The 16274-nt window shown below is 50.0% G+C and overlaps 1 protein-coding gene across 3 annotated transcripts in view; it reads right to left on the bottom strand.

Moving 5' to 3' along the window:
* The window catches only part of Gfra2 (GDNF family receptor alpha 2), a 91871-nt gene extending 75833 nt beyond the window's left edge, over window positions 1-16038 (bottom strand). The window contains exons 1-3 of one of the 3 annotated variants that reach the window (NM_012750.2): window positions 15266-15425; window positions 9976-10290; window positions 4260-4343 (exon numbers count right to left, since the gene is read on the bottom strand). In NM_012750.2, coding sequence (NP_036882.1) covers window positions 4260-4343; window positions 9976-10290; window positions 15266-15305 — 439 coding nt within the window. In that variant the 5' untranslated portion in view covers window positions 15306-15425. Of the gene's footprint in view, window positions 1-4259; window positions 4344-9975; window positions 10291-15265 lie in introns of all 3 variants that reach the window. The other 2 variants (XM_017599582.3, XM_017599583.3) reach the window with 2 other exon arrangements.
* Between the last annotated feature and the right edge of the window lie 236 nt (window positions 16039-16274).

Here is a 16274-nt window from a genome sequence, read left to right as displayed (position 1 = left end):
TTTCTGCTGACGCCCCATAAGGGCTTCCTTAGTCTTTTGTAGTAGGACCAGTGTAGAGACCTTTTAGAGTAGGGTCTTTTGGCCAGCCCCCCACCTAGCTGCCTCTCCAGAGAGTGCTGCTCCCTCAAACAACATCAGGGTTGGTCTCACTGAACCTTCCTCAAGGGTGCTGACAAGACAAATGAAGACATCAATGGATGTGCAGCTTACAGAGCCAGCCAGCATCTTGCTACCTGCTTCTCAGGGCTAACTGGGCTGGATATGGCCTAAAACTCTGTGGTACAGTCCACTGTCTGTCGAGTCAACAAAACTGTGCATTAGTTTCTTGTCATCATGACCAAATACCTGACAGAAGCCACACAAAGGAAGACAGGTTTCTTTTAGCTTGTGGTTTAAAGGGATACAATCCATCATGTGTGCAGGGAATGTAAGGGGGCTTGAGTAGGTTAGTCTATGAAAATGGAAGCTTGAAGGAACATGCTGCACATAGCATGGGTCAGGAATCTGGAAGCCAGGGCTAGAAGCAGGTCTAGGTTTTAAAATCTACTTAGAATAACCTACCTCCACCAATCATGCTACCCTCTCCCCAAAAGCACCACCAGGCTTCAAACACATTATCCTATGGGGAACATGTCACACCCAAACTAAAATGCAGTCCCATAGCCTCCAATGCCTGGTCCTAACGGTGGGCAGTGGACTGGAACACAGTGTTCTAGAGCCATACATGACTCAGTTATCACTAAGCAGCAGAGCCATTAGCAAGCTTCTGGCTCCATAACCAGTGATCTCCCCGTTTGTCTTGTCAACAGCCTTGTGTCACAGAGTGCAAGTGTCTATTACATAAAGACTTTTCTGCTAAAAGATAATCCAGGAAGCAATAGGAGCTGAGGTTAAGGTGAGGACCACAGACCTCCAGCATTCACACATCAAACCCAAAAGCACTTCTCTACACTATAGAAATCAACTGGTATCTAACCAATGGGTAGCAGGTATATTGGATGCATTTAGACCCCCAATATGCCCCCACCACAGCAGGCATAGGCCAACAACGTCCTCATTCTGTGTGTGAGCCTCAGAGCACAGTCTCAGAAGAACAAATCCATGAGGATTTATACTAATCAGAAACTGAGATTCAGAATGTCAGTGGGAAGGGACTTTAGTCAGTCGTCAATCATTATGATCCAGCCACATAGGATGGGCAAGAAGGAAGCCTGCTCTAAGCCCAAAGCTACTGACAGGTGCTATAGGATCCTACAGTAGTAGAAACTAAAGGCAGGGTGATGTAACTGCCCAGCTTTAAGATCCTCATCTACTTCTACCATCCCCCACCACCACAAAGACTCAAGATTGTGTCCAGATGGCCATTCTCTAGTAACTACAGTAAAGGTTAAATATCTTTTTTTGTTTTGTTGAGATGAGTCTTATTCTGTTAGCCTAGGATGTCTTTAAATCTACTATGTAGATCAGGCTGGCCTCAAACTAGCAATTCTGCCTCTATCTTAAGGCATGTGCCACTGTGCCTAGATCTATAGTTTTTTAACTTTAAATAGCCCCAAATGCTCATATATGAAAGGCCTGGACCCCAGATTGTCACTATGAGAAGGAGTAGAAACTTTACAAGGTGGGACCTAGTGGGAGGTCTTTAGATCATTGAGAGTGTGCCCTCAGAGGGACTACAGGGTCCTGATCTCTTTCTCTTCTTCTATTTCATTTCCCAGGCATGACGGGAGCAGTTTGGCTCCATGCCACAGCCACATGCATCCCAACATACTATAATGGGTCTCCAGCAGCAAGTGAACCAGCTGTGATCTAAAACCTCAGAACCTGTGATATGGAGTGAACCTTTCCTCTGAGAACTAGTGACATCAGTGTTTTGTATAGTGCTAGGACTCAAGGAACACACCTGCTGGTACATCCCTTCTTGTGAGAATCCAGGATCTCTCCCAGCAGGAACATCCCTCAGGATCATCTAAAGGAGGCATCTCCAGTGGAAGGGAAGGGAGCAATGTCAAAGCAGAATAATTTGGTCCTTGGATGAACAAAAGTAAACAGACATTCCAAGTGGCTGATTGTCATCCAAAACTCAAGCCTCTGACACAATCTTAATTTCTCTACCTGAAGGAATGATTCTCGCTCCTTAGAGAGGTAGTGATAAAGATAATTGAGAAGTACTGTTCTAGAGACTAAGAAGCCTTGCCTCACCGCTTGGAGCAGTGCTTCTTAACAAGCAATGACTCTACCCCACAGGAACATTTGACAGTGTCTGGAGACATTTGTGCTTGTCACACCTTGGGGATATATAAGTGCATCCATAGACAACTCTGGGGCAATGCTAAACATTCTACAATGCAAAGCCAAAATGTCTCTATTACTGATATTAAGAAACAGAGTTCAGAGCAACAAGATCCCTAGAAGGTTCTAAAGCCTGGAGCTCAGATCCTTATGTTCAGCAACTCAGAGAATGAGCTGTAGGCTGGCCACTGGAGCCTATAAAGGCAGAGACAGGGAGACAGAGAGACAGTGAAAGAAACAGAGAGACAGAGAGAGACAGAGACACAGGCAGAGACAGACAGACAGTAAGACAGACACATAGGGAGAGATGGAGAGAGAGAGAACCTGTAAGAACTGAGCTGAACACATACACATAATTACATACACACACAGTCTGTAAGAGCTGACCACACATACACAGAGAGAGAGAGAGAGAGAGAGAGAGAGAGAGAAGAGAGAACCTGTAAGAGCTGAACACGCACACACAATCACACATACACACACTTACCCATATGCACACAATCAAATACACATACACACAATCACAAATCACAGAGAGAGGCAAAGAAAAAGAGTACAGATGGAGCATGGCAGCTCCAGTGCCTCCCAAATGCCAGAGGGAAAGGAGAAAGAGTCCCAAACCTCATATAGCTCTTTTCTCTAATATTTTTAATGTGTATGTGTGTACACAGGTTTTATGTATGTACAAGTATGTGCATGTGTGTTCATGTACGTACAGGTATGTGAGCATATAGAGGTCAGAGGATAACACTAGACACCATCCTCAGCAGTCCTAACCACCTTCTTGGGGACAGAGTGGGACAGGGTCTTACTGGACTGGAGCTCACCCTACAGGCTAGGCTGGCAAGCAAGCAAGTCCCAGGTATCCTCCTGCCTCCACCTCTCCAGCACTGGGATGAGAAGTTTGCACAGCCATGCACGCTCAACTGTTTCACACGGGCGCTGGGAATCAAACACAGGTCCTCACACTTGCAAAGCCAGTGCTTTATTGGCTAAATCTCTCCTCTCATTCTTAATCATAGACCCAACCAGGTAAAGCGAGTGCCCAGCATGGTCTTTCTCATTCCTCGAGGGAATCACCCAGGAGTAGGAGATTCCTGCTGCAGATGCCTCTCTGGTGGCTCACTAAATGGAAAGAAAACCTGGAGCAAACTGAGTAGTGGTGACACAAATATAACAGAGGATCCCTTACCTGAGCTGCTAAGGACCAGGCGAGCTCAGTGTTTCAGATGGTCACCAGTTTGGCGATATTTGCATATACATAATGAGATGTATAGAGCTGGGACCCAAACACAAAATGATACTGTGTTGTGCATACGGATACACACAACCTGAGGCACCCTTATGTTATAAGCTATGTCCCATCACATCAGGCCAGCTGTAGAGTTTGCCCCTGAGGCATCATCTCACTACTCGACACACTTGAACTCTTAGAGCATTTTGGATTTGGATGTTTAAGATGACACTCTAAATCTATACCAACAAACATAACCAGTATTTCCAGAACACAAGAATCCTTCGGCCTGCCATGTGCTTTACAGTCTCCTGACTCACTGCTCACCCAAGCAGAGGGCGGCTTCCTCACCTCACAAACGAAGAAACTGAGGCATAAAGAGGTCGGTGAGCAACACAGCCAAAGAAAGTGCCAAACCGAGGAGCTAGAGAAGCAGAAATGGAAGCAGGAGTAAGACGGCTGAGGAGACATCAGAACAGCACTGGGTTTCAGATTCAAGACCTATCTATGACCACCAACAAATCAGGCAAACGCTTAACTCCAAGCACCGCTGCAGGAAGACGGCCAGATGGCTTCCCAGAAGCCAGGAGCTGGAGCTGAAAACTGGTGAGGAGCAGGCAGGTGAAGCACAGAACCAAGAGGCGACCAGGAAAAGCACCTGAGTCCAAGAGATGAATGGGCCACACCCCAGGGAGAAGAGGAAGTGGGACAAGCACTAGCAAGGGTCACTTACCTGAGAAGATTGAAGCGAGCCTGAAGATGTCCGAGAGGCGCGAGGTCACAGGCTCATAGGGGGAAGCTTCATAGAACTCCTCACCTGGAAGAAGGTAGACATGAGACTTCCCTCAGGCAAAGCACCCCCACCAGACAGCAACTCTACCTAAGACAGTTCCATTAACACACCCCAGGATGAGAACGAGGGCAGCTCTTGCCAAGTTGGAAAACACCGTGACAGTGAGTTAGGGGTGAGAGTTCGTTTTGCAGAGACAAGTTACTTCTCACCAACTAGACCAGGTATGATTGCCTGCCATGTGACTTCCCTGCAGACCAACCCTCTCCAAAGGAGTCTGGGAAGAACGCTAGCCCTCAGAAGGTCAAGTACACATCACAGAGTCTGGAGACAGGGGTCTTACTAAGATGCTTTTAGTTCAATTTCCTCATTTCACAAAAGAGAGCTCTGGGGTAACCCAGCAATGTTTACCTGGGGGTGGAGGTGTCCTACAGCTTCATGCGGTAGACCCAGTACTAAACTGGTCTCCTGGGGATGCACACTCAGAATTTCCCCCATTGCTTCACATCATGTCATCAGAAAAGTAGTCTAGCTGGAAACATTAAAAGCCACTAGGTAACGGGTCTGAGCCCATGCTCCTATCTGCCTAGCCTCTAACACACATGCTTCTAACCTCTCCTCTACCTGTTAACTCATGTGCCTCCTCGGAGCTTCTGAGGACATCGGAGGATTGTAGTAGAAAAGCAAGTGAATGACAGGAAATAAATGGCCCAGGATGCCCAGGAGACCCCCCACCACATTATCAAGAATCCCATGCCCTCTGCAAACACCTTGCAAGAAAGGGAAATATCCTCAGGAGACCTGACCAGTGAGGCAAAATCAATGCAAACTCACTCAGACTGTGTGTGTGGTGATGGGGAGGGGCAGACAGGGGCTGACCCACAGCCTCACACATTGATTTTCTATCCGGCAGGGCCTGGCACCACAGGCAGGCACCCTGGCCTACAGAGAGCCTGAGTGAGCAGTATCTATGCAGGATGTCCCTACCAGAGGGAGCAGAGACTACCTCTGCAAGAGGTTCCTTCATCTAGCCCAAGAGGCCACAGAGAGCCAGGATTGGAGATCCAGCTAGCTCTGGAATGCTTCACAGCTGCTAAGTACTTTCCTCACTACAGAAGGTATCGGCAACCTTGGCCACAGACACCCAAAGCATAGGGAAGAAGCTTTCTTCCTCCTGTTAAGAGGATCTCTAACCTGCATTTTGCCTCATGGGAAATGCTGGGTGCCAGGCAGCACCCAGCACACACAGTGTGTGCCCCACTAGAATAGAAACTTGATCCATTGCCTCTCATGGTCTAAGTGCCATCCATTTTACCCACTGAGGCTTACTTATTCTTCCCTAGGAGAGTCCTAGGGGTGGGGCCCCCAGGCACTGCCTTGTATTAGAGTCAAATAATATAAGAGCGTGGGAGTTGCTGTAAGGAGGAAAACATAAAGCTGTTTTGCACTTTCTGCACACCAAACATACTTCTGACACACTAACCCACTTCTTTGCCACCCTGCAAGCCAGGTACTATTGCTCACCTACTGTGCGACAAGGAGCAAGAAGCACAGAGATAAGTAACTTGCTCCAAAGTGATTTAATTTCATCACCTAGTAAGCAGCACAGCCTGGCTTTAAACCCAGAGCGGGGACCCTAAGCCCAGTGCTCTCTCACTCTATGCCACTCTCCAAAATATTGTGTGGCCCTTCGATAGGCCCTATGGTCAGAGCTCTGCTGCCCCTGGACTGTTCCCCAGCACGGTCCAACTGCCACCTTGCCATACACAGCCATGTGTCTGGTTGTAGGGCAGCACATACCATTGGCTGATCGAGAGTTCAATCTCTCTAAACCCACTGTCATTTAAATGGTCCTGCAGCTGGGTGCACCAGGAAATGTCAGGGCCACTGAAGCCAGATCCAGGATGTAGGTCCTAGGAACTGTCACTTGGGGTGGGCCTTTGCTCTTCATGGTCTAAAGATTAGGGGCCCTGAACTTCAGAGTCAACTTTGGAGCAGCCATTGGTGATATCCATCATGGCCATACACAGTTGTAATGACAGGAGAAAGGAGACCCCCACACCACTGTCCCAGCCACAGAATTGCCCTCAGCACAACTGAAGGAAACTTTGTGTAAGGCCCCTGAATTCAGCTACCAACTTGCTGTATGCCCTGGACAGCCATTCTACCCCTGTGCCTCAGCTTCCCCTACAACCAAGGTTAATGTGTTACAGTTCTAATGTGTTACAGTTCTGACTCCCTAAATTCAGCAGCCACCTCTTCAGAGGCCATGTGCCTGATACACTAGCTCTCCTTCCTCAAGTGCAACCTCAGCTCCTACTACATGTGTAGGTCCTGGCCTTGGGTGGAGGAAGCAAAAACCTAAGCAAGTCCCATCCATCTCAGCATCAGAGAGAAACCAGAAACTGGAGGAAGATCCCTCCAATCATCTCTCCTCTCTCCTGTCCTCTCTCAGTGGGTCTTACTCTCCCCTTGGCCCCAGACCCAGCCCAACTAAGTACTATTAATGTGCAGGGAGAAGGTACCCACAGCCTCGTCTAGGGAAATGGCTCAACCTTACCATGAATAACTAACTCTTGAGTAGACCTTATCACTCACAGGTTCAAAGGCCTCCTGGCTTCTCTTCATGGGGAATCCCCAGCCCTAAGGTCTAGGAGAAGAAGCAATCTCTTAGAGAGAAGAGGCACGCTTCTGTAGGAAGGGGCAGGATGGGATGTACTTCTGGAACCCTCACTGGAGAGCATAGGTACTGGCTTCAGTGGGGCCAATATCCTCTCCTTTGAGGCATATAGTAAGTAGTGTTAACAGGTTGTCATTGAGAAAATTAACTCAAAAATCATCTCACGACATGGAACCAGAGAGAGATGTATAGTGAGATATTTCAAGTGCAAAGGGGCCTTGAAGACTGACTGGCACTGCCAAGCAAATGAACAAGCACTGTGCTCACTGCTACCACCACAGAGAAATGCCTCATCTGCTTCTGATCACAGGTTGTCCTGAACAATGCCAAAGGAAGCCACCAAGGTGACAGCACGGCTCCTGCTAAGAAAGCCACCTGCTAAGAAAGCCAATCAACCCTCGGGCACCTCTACTCAACTCTTCTATCACCACCCCGTCTCCTGTTACACAGCCCAAGCCAGCCCACCTCTGCTGGCTGTCTGAAGACATAGTTCAGTTCTCAGCAGGTTCACAACTGTCTGAAACTCTTTTAACTCTGGAGAATCTGATGCCTCTGGCTTCCATGGGCACCTCTCTACTCATGTGCTCATAGCCACATGCAGACATACACACCTGCACATAACTAAAAATAATAAAAAAATACTTCTTTAAAAGCTCTGAAAATGAAACCAAACAGCAGAACTATCCAATTCCAGAAGCAGGAGGCATCACGATGTACGTGCTAGAGGCAGACCATTAGGTAAATGGTCCCTTGTGTCATGTATGGAGAAGTACATGTGTGTTAGGACAGCCTTACCTTCCTCGGTGCTTCTAGCTCTCAGAATGCAGTTGCTAGGGAGAGGTGGCCACTAAAGCCACAGGACTATTCTGATCTCGACAGCAGAAATACCATTACTAAATACCCGCATTTCCTAGCATATGTTCAGAGCATATCTGAGCCGTTTTGGTGACTGCTGGAGATCCCTCTCTCGGGACTCTACTCCCTCCTTTCATCCTTCCCTTCTGGTACTCTGCAAGGAAACTCTCATCTTAGGTTAGTGGCCCAGTACTAGCCCTGGCCTCACCTCCTCTCCTCACCCCCAGAGGCACAAATGCACAGAGAACTTCCTGTTGCTGTCCCCTAGCCTCTCCATCCACCCCCCTTTGGGGTTTAGACATCTTTAAAAGAAAAAATAGGTCATCCTTCTGTCCCCTTCACAGAAAAAATCTGGGAAAACTTATCTATGTCCATCATGTCCAATCCCCTACTTCCATTCTTCCCCTAACCACAGCCCTTCCCCTAGAAGCCACCTTAGAAGGCTTACCAGAGTGGCAGCAGGGATGCCTCAGTCTTTCTCCTGCCTGACCTAAAGTGTGTGAGCTGTTACTGAGTCTTTTCTGTTTCCTTGATGGTCCTCCCAATTCTCTTCCAGAGCCTTCTCTGCACTCTCCTCTCCAGCCTGTCCCTTAAGGACAGTTGTCCAGGGATATTTCCACTGCCTACTGCTCTGTGACTATACCCACTGTCTTAGCTCCAGCTTCCAAACATGGTACAACCCAGAATCTCTCTAGAACCGTATCCTCCCCTGAGCTCTCTGCCTGTATATCTGCAGGGCTTGACAAATGACAGGTAAGGAGCCCCAGAGAAACAGCAAGCCCCCTGCCCATTTCTACTTTGCAAGCACAGGAAGCTGGGGTGCCTTCCTTTTCCACTCTCTCCTTCCTGTCTCATAGGCAGTAGTTGCCAAAATCTGTTGATTCTACCTTGTTAAGAAGCACTTAGATTCCATCTTCTCCTTGGTTGCCCTGTCCTGTTCCTGCCACCATTACTTCTTCCTAGGGTCACAATCCCTACAACTGACTGTTGTCCCCAAACTACAATGGAAATTCTTCTGAAGCATCAATCTGATCAGATCCCTTGAAATCTGAATTAAAAACGTTCAGGCTTCCTCTGTTCCACCAGATCTCTTTCCTCTTAGCCTCTAACCCTTCCAACCCATGCTCTAGATTGTCCAGCTACTTATAGTTAGTTCCTCGTGAAGATTCAACTCTCAGGCCTGACCCTGATGTGCCTCTCCCTCCACCAACCCTCTCTTAGTGTGTCCTTTCCCTGGGTAGTGTGATTCCATCCCAGCCTGGAGACAACACACACACACACACACACACACACACACACACACACACACACACACACCAAACCCTGGCTCTTTAACTTTATAACAAGGGCTTTGATGCTCCTCTGAGGTGTCCCTACCATACTCTGAGTCTTTCCATCATAACACTTAAGGGCAAGCACCACCTCACTTACTGAACCCACCCCAGACCTTAAGTCCCATAAAGGCAAAGGCTACACCAGATCCTAGACTATTCCGATAAAACACAGCAAACAGTGCACTCTCAATACATATTTGCTGAGGTAGTAAATAAACATCTTGCCAAGTTGACCAATCATCTGAAGGCTCGAAATCTCAAGCCCCTGCCTGGACTGAGGAGTACTGAGGAGGTGTCATTGGGGGGGGGGGGCTTTTAAGTTCTGCCTTGGGCAGGCTTCAAGAGAGCTTGCCTGGAGTCATAGAACCTGTTGCTTATGTCCCTTCCTGAAATCCTAAGCTCTGTGTAAAGTGTCTAGGTCAGCCATTGGACCCAGAGACCATGAAGGAGGCAAGACTCTGGGCTCTGCTCCAGAGAAGAGGGCATCAGAGTGGCAGGGGCTGATACCTCCCATTCTCACTTATACATCTGCCTGGTGTCTCTTTCCTCTCATGGGCACAGCTTCCTGCTGCCCTTGCTGGCATCCGACATCCAGTTCATTCTCTACCCTTGTCATCTCCCTTCCTCAATCACCATTGACCTCCTAGGAGGGGTAGCTACTGTCGCTAGATTCAAAATAGAGAGCAAATCAGGTCACCCTTTTAGCAAGTTCTTCCTTCCTTCTGGATCCCTGGCCAGATACAGCCCCCTTACCCATTGCCACCCTTCCTTGGAACCCACCCAGGCTTACCCTCTGTCAGCCCCAGATGGATGCTCCAGTAGATCTGCAGACACTGCAGCTCCTTCTTCATGCCCCGCTTGCAGCGGCAGTCATACAGTGGGCTTTCCTGCAAGACCTCCAGGGCTGCCTGGCACTCCTTATTGGCCAGCATGGTATTGCGATCCCGGCCTGCCAGGCACTGCCGAAGGGTGCGGTACCTGGAGCTGCAGTTGGATTCAGCCGCACACAGCTCATTGGCCCGGACACAGTCCACTTGGGGGCGCCAGCCGTGGAGCTCAGAGCCCTGCAGGGAGGAAGGGCTGGCCAAAGAGCGGAGGGTTTCGTCTGGGTAGTGGGAAGGGAAGACAAGCATGAATGAGGGCCACCACAGTCTCTGACCCCAATGTAGGCCTAAGGTTTGAAGGAACTTCTCACCCACTTTACACAAAAGAACACCAAGACCAAGGTCAACACAGACCCAACCTGGTTGGCCATACTCCCCTACAACCATGGTTCACATTCATTTCCTCTTGAGCACAATCCTAGGCAGTGGAACACAGAATGATAAATCCAGGAAGGCCTTCACTGAAACTGCTGGAAAGGTAAGATGCCAATAGTCCAGACAGAATGGCATGGCTTCAACATGATGTGGCAAGGCTTATGCAAAGGGATCTTGCCTCAACTCCCATTGGACAAACCCCCACTCCATCCAAGGTATTGATTTGAAGGCTCCAAAAGTCAGTTAACCCTCAGAGCCTGTCTGGACCTTAGGCAGAACTCATATTCATATTCAACATCATATTCCAGGAAAGCTCGGATCCAACGAAGGGAGATAACTCAAGGTCACACACAGAGAAGCAGAAAGCCCCCTCCAGCCTAGTCTCATCATTCTGTATCACCGTGCCTTTAGAAGACAACCAGAAGCAAGCCTAACTCAGTCCAGGAGGCCCAGGAGAGAGAAGCTGAGACCCCTTTCGGGCCTTGCTTGTATCTGCCAACTTCACACCAGACAGAGGCCTGAAAAAGTGTCTGCATGGTCAAGTTCCTCCCCAGCCCCATGCAAAGGAGACTGCATTAGCCAGAGCTCAGGAACAAATCCACTCCCTTGTGCTCCTTCCCCATCAGGACCTGCTTCTTCCACCTCCACCATCATGTCCTGCTTCCTGTCTCCCAAGGATTCTGTTCTCAACAGACCTCACTACCTTTCCCTTTTTCCATTTAAATATGTTCGTGTTCTCTCTCTCTCTCTCTCTCTCTCTCTCTCTCTCTCTCTCTCTCTCTCTCTCTTCCTCTCTGGTTTTTTTTTCTTCCTCCCAAAAGCAAAATAATAAATCAACTCTAGAAAGGAAAGAATTCTCCTGCTTCAAGCCCTGCCTTCTAGCCTGAGTAAGACTTCAGCCCACCCCCCTCTTATCTGCCTCCCACAGTGTTCCCAGAAGGGAGGAGCCTGAGGACTGGACATGAAGAGCAGCGGAGTGAAGCTAGCCCAACCCTTTCAAAGCCAAGCTTCCAAAATGGTTCCCTCCAGATACAGATGACATCTTCCTGTCTCCCTGTCCTTCCTAAAGCCCTAACTCCAGACCCTGCCCCTCAAAAAGCCACATATCTCTGCCAGAGCAAAGATTGCCTTCTGCAAGACCCAAAGAATAATTTGAGAGACTTCCTCCACTCCCTCCCACCTCAAAACAATAAAATTCTAGGTCAGTCGTCCCTTCCTCAGAAGACTGCAGAATCCCCCTAACCCATCCACATCCAGAGCTGCCACTCTCAGGCCTTCTCCCTAGGAGGCCCTGTTCATGGGGGAGTTACTGCAGGGAGACAGCGACACCTACAGGTAGAGCTGTACACAGCAAGCCTGTCACTCCCCAGAGCTGGTGGGGTGAGGTGGAGATCATTCCCAGTAGGAAACAGCAAAGGAGATGGAAGGAAGTTGGACTCCCAATGGAGGAGGCTCCAATTACAGCAAAGGAAAACTTCTTCTCTTGCTGACCGTACCCCCACCCCAGAACAGAAAGAGCGGAAGAACGCAACCACGATAAAACAAGACAAGTGGTCAAAACGTGTACAAAGTGGGAGTTGCTGAAAACAAGATCTGCCCAGGCACTAGCCCAAGATGTGTCCTCCACAACAGCTGAGGTAGCAGCTTTCTTTCAAGGCTTCAGCAGATTCCTGCATCCCTTTACAGGACTCCAGTGCCTCTGGGCCACCCAGGAACAGCTGAACTACCACACCCCCAACTTGCACCTGTCAGCTGCTCTCTTGGTCAGCCAGCCAGCTCTGCATTCTCACTGACTTTGTCCCAGGGTTCCACAGGACTTCACCTTCCACCTGACTGAGCTAAAGGGGAACACAGAATGGGACACAGGGCCTCGGGATAAGACATGCCAGCATCCTGGGCTTTCTATGGGCTCAGAATTTACACAAGTTTAAAGTCAGTCTGCATTTCAGGGAATGCAGAAAGAAAGCAACTCCTTCGGCCTGGTCTACAGCTAGAGCCAAGAGTCCCCTTGATGTCCTTAACGCAAGCCTCTGTTGGCTCCCATGCCAGTATCAAGGGTTTCCTCATCCTGTCAACTGGTGTTCATGAAAGGCAAGGATATATTCTGCAGAGGACCAGGACATCCTTTCAAGGACTGTCCCTATCTCTGGGACAGAAGCAACCAAGTCCAATCAGAGAAGGAAATCACAGTAACCTGGAGAGGCTAGCCAAGAATCAGAAGAAAAGGCTACCTTCATGGCCTAGAGGAAGGAAACTTGGATTTATCAAGAATAGACAGTGTATAACAGTTCTAGGGAGTACTGGGGAGGGGAAGGTAGAGGTCCAGGTTGCCCTCCTGCATCTACAGTTCCCTCAATAGACAAAATGTGTGCTAGAAGACCAGCGGGGGCTTGGTCCTCTGCCCACTCTGTTCTCTCTCTCCATTGCATCCTATGCCAACATTGAAAATCTGGATGGTTGGGCTAAAAAGCCTTTTCTCTCCACCACAGTCCTCTTGACACTAGATCTCACTCAGAACCTTTGGAAAAGCCCTCTGAAGGGGGTGGGGCACTCTTCACCATGGCCCCAGCCAAACTGCTTAAGACTGAAATCTCAAACTGCTAAGGAACCTCCACATTAAACAGACTTTCCAAGTGGTTCCCAACTGTAGTCTTCTGGCCAGGAAAAGGCCTTTGGATTTAAGTTTCCTTCACACCATCATCCCATTCCATCAGAGCCCTTCAGAATCCCCTGCTCTGTCACCTGTGCCCAGCTTTGGAGAGGGACTTCTCAAGGGATAGGGAACTGAAGGGTCATAACTCAAGGAGGTATCAGGCAACCCTCTCCTCCACTTCCCATCTCGCCCCTGGGGAGCAGGCAGTGGTGGGCCCTGCTCATACTCTACACACATACGTGCACTCACCCGTACACACCCATTATGGGCAGGATACCTATTGCTACCGCTGAGGAGAGCTGACTCCTCAGCTAGGATCACCCGATGTGCAACTTGTGGTCTGACACTGGAGAGGACTGTATTCATCTACTACTGCCCCTCGGAAGGGACCCCTATACCTGGAAGCATGCATCCTTTATGAGGGAGGGGTGCAACTCAACAGCAGGCAATCTGGCTGGTTTTACCTGGAATGCAATGTTTTCTTCTTGACTCTGATCATTCTAAGACCCCAGAAAGCTGCGTTTTCAGACCATTAATGAAGAAAAGGTCAAATTTTGTGACAGTTCATTCAGAATGAGAGTTCACTTCTCCAAGGCTGCTGGAAAGGGCTGCAGGATGAGAGTGAGCCCAGAGCATTTTCAACCCTCTTACCCTGTTCCTCCTACCCACAGGGTTACTGACATGTGGGGAAAGCAAGTATGGTGAAGACCACACCCCAGGGCAGGGCTAGATCCCCTGGGAATGCATAGCTGGGAGGTAGAAAGTCTGTGAGCAGGCAAAGGATCCAAGAAACAGCCAATATTGACTCTCCCTGACCACAAATCCGCAGGGCCAACCTGGAGGGCACTTCTTAGACCATGCACATCTTCCATAAGCAAAGTCTACCTCCCTGTCTGGACTCTCCGGAGCCCTTTTCTGCTGAAGGTAAGGGAGATCTCTTGATCCCTGCTTGGTAGCTACCTCACTCTGGATTGCCAGCAAGCGGAACAGCACCTGTACTGAAAGCAGATGGCACACACACACACACACACACACACACACACACACACACACACACACACACACTTTTCAGAATTCCCTAACAGTAACCTTGCCTGGGGACCCTGGGTCCACATATAGCCTTGTAAACATCTTTTCTTATATTTTTGGTTATGAGCCTAGCCGTTAACGGCTGAGCCATCTCTCCAGCCTGTAAACATCTTTTCTTTACCTGTGTGAGAGGAAATCGCTATCTATCCCTATACCTTGCTTCCTAAGCAGCTGAGATTTTACAAAGTATAAGGGGAGGGGGGAGTCGCTGCTGGAGCTCAGAACCACTGGGCAGCCACTCCCCCTGTCAGAGAGGGAGGGAGCTTACAGGATGATTAGTAAGTGGTCTTTGTTAAGATCTGTTTTTGCCCTTTTCTGGCATTCCTCGCACCATCTTCTCCTTTCCAAGGGGCAAACTTTGGCCTCCACTTTCCTGTGCCACTAACCCTAGGCCCCAAGGCTATTGCTCTGAAGGCCTTGAACACCTATTTGCAAGGCTGAGCTCCACCTACCCATCTGGCTTGGGAAGAGAGGCAGTGGGTAGGAAAAAAAAAAAACTTGCAAAGTGCTACCGAAAGTGGAGAGATAGGGTACGTTCCTCAGACTGATTGGCAGGTAGGAGGTGACTACAAGGGCTACCCGCAAACATCCAAACCTGGACCTCCCGCAGAAACCCACAGAAAGGAGGGACAGGCTTGATAGCTCCCGCCAGCCTCTCCCCTCCCTCTTTTCTTTCACACCAAGAGTTGCATTTTTTTTTCCTTCCTAAGTTGTTGCAAATTGAACCCATTATTTTGAGGGAAATGAGCGCTATCACGGCCTGCAAGTAAGAGTGTGTATCGGTGTGTGCGCGCGCGGCGCGGGAGTGCGTGCGGAGAAGGTTTGAATGTTGGAAGTCTCCTTCTCAGTCCTCCGCACAACCAGCTAGCCCTGCACAGCTCCCTCCTCCAGACCCTCCCGGGCAGTTCGCCTCCCCGGAGCCCCAAGCCCCGACCCCCAGCTCGGCGCGCCCTCTCGGTGTCTCCCGCGGCGCCCCGCTCGCAGCCCCCCAACTCCATCCCCGCATGCCCAGCTTCCAGTGGGCGGCTGAACGCACGCAGCCCCTTTGGCCCCCAGACTCGCCACCTGCAGCTACTCACCTAAAAAGAAGAAGAGGCAGAAGGCGTTTGCCAAGATCATGTTAAATAAATCCCACAGTTTTGTGTGTATGTGTCTTTCTCCCTTAGGTTTAAAAAATAAAAATAAAATAACGATAATAATAACAGCCGAGCAATAACGACCCCCAAATCCAATGCGGAGATCCCGCCGGGCGGCCGCCGGTTGAAGATCCCGAGTCCTGGGATTCTCACTGCTGGTTGGAGGGGGAGGGGTAGGAGGCGGGCGGTGGGCTGCCTCTCGACGTCCCCCCTTGCCACTGAAATCAAACACACGTAGCTATGTGTCTGGCTGCCTTCTAAGCCAACAGCCTGGTCCTGAGGTCAGCCCAGCCCTTTGCTCGCGCGTCCGGGAAGGCGTGAGTCCCCGTGGGTCCAATTCCCCTGCACTTCCCAGGAGGGGACTGGAGAGGTGGGGGCGAGGCGATCTGAAAGTGAAGGGCTGGAAGGAAGCAGCGAGGGAGGGGGTCAGAATAAATGCGAATAGGAAAGAAATCCACCGACGGAATAGGAGCAATCCAGTAGGAGCTTCTAGGACGGGAGACCAGAGTCGCTTCTTTGGCACCAAGACGAAGAAAAAGATTCAAAAAAAAAAAAATCTTCTCCCGCTAACCCTTGCTCGGCTCACTTTTTTCTAATGGAATTCCAGAGCCGGTGTGCCTGTGCTTGCGTGTCTTTCCTCCCTCCCTCTCCTCTCTCCCCTCCTCTCCTCTCCTCTCCTCTCCTCTCCCTCGCTCTCGCTCTTTGCTCTCGGTCTCCGCTCTCCCTCACGCCCTCTCTCCTCCCCTCCCTACTCTCTCCCCCTGCTCCTCCCTCAGCCCGCCCCCTCCCCCTTCGCGGCTCCCTCGCCTAGGCTCTCGCGCCTCGCCCCTTTCCTCTGCTCCGGGCTCAGCACCCCGGCTCCCTGGCGGCTGGCAGCGCAGAGCGCGGGAGCGCGGCGGAGCAGCTACACTCTGCAGCAGCGGTGGTAGCGAGCGACTCGCCGGTGATGGAA

The sequence above is a fragment of the Rattus norvegicus genome, chromosome 15 (assembly GCF_036323735.1).
Source record: "Rattus norvegicus strain BN/NHsdMcwi chromosome 15, GRCr8, whole genome shotgun sequence".
Taxonomy (NCBI): domain Eukaryota; kingdom Metazoa; phylum Chordata; class Mammalia; order Rodentia; family Muridae; genus Rattus; species Rattus norvegicus.
This window is presented reverse-complemented; position numbering and strand designations above follow the sequence as displayed.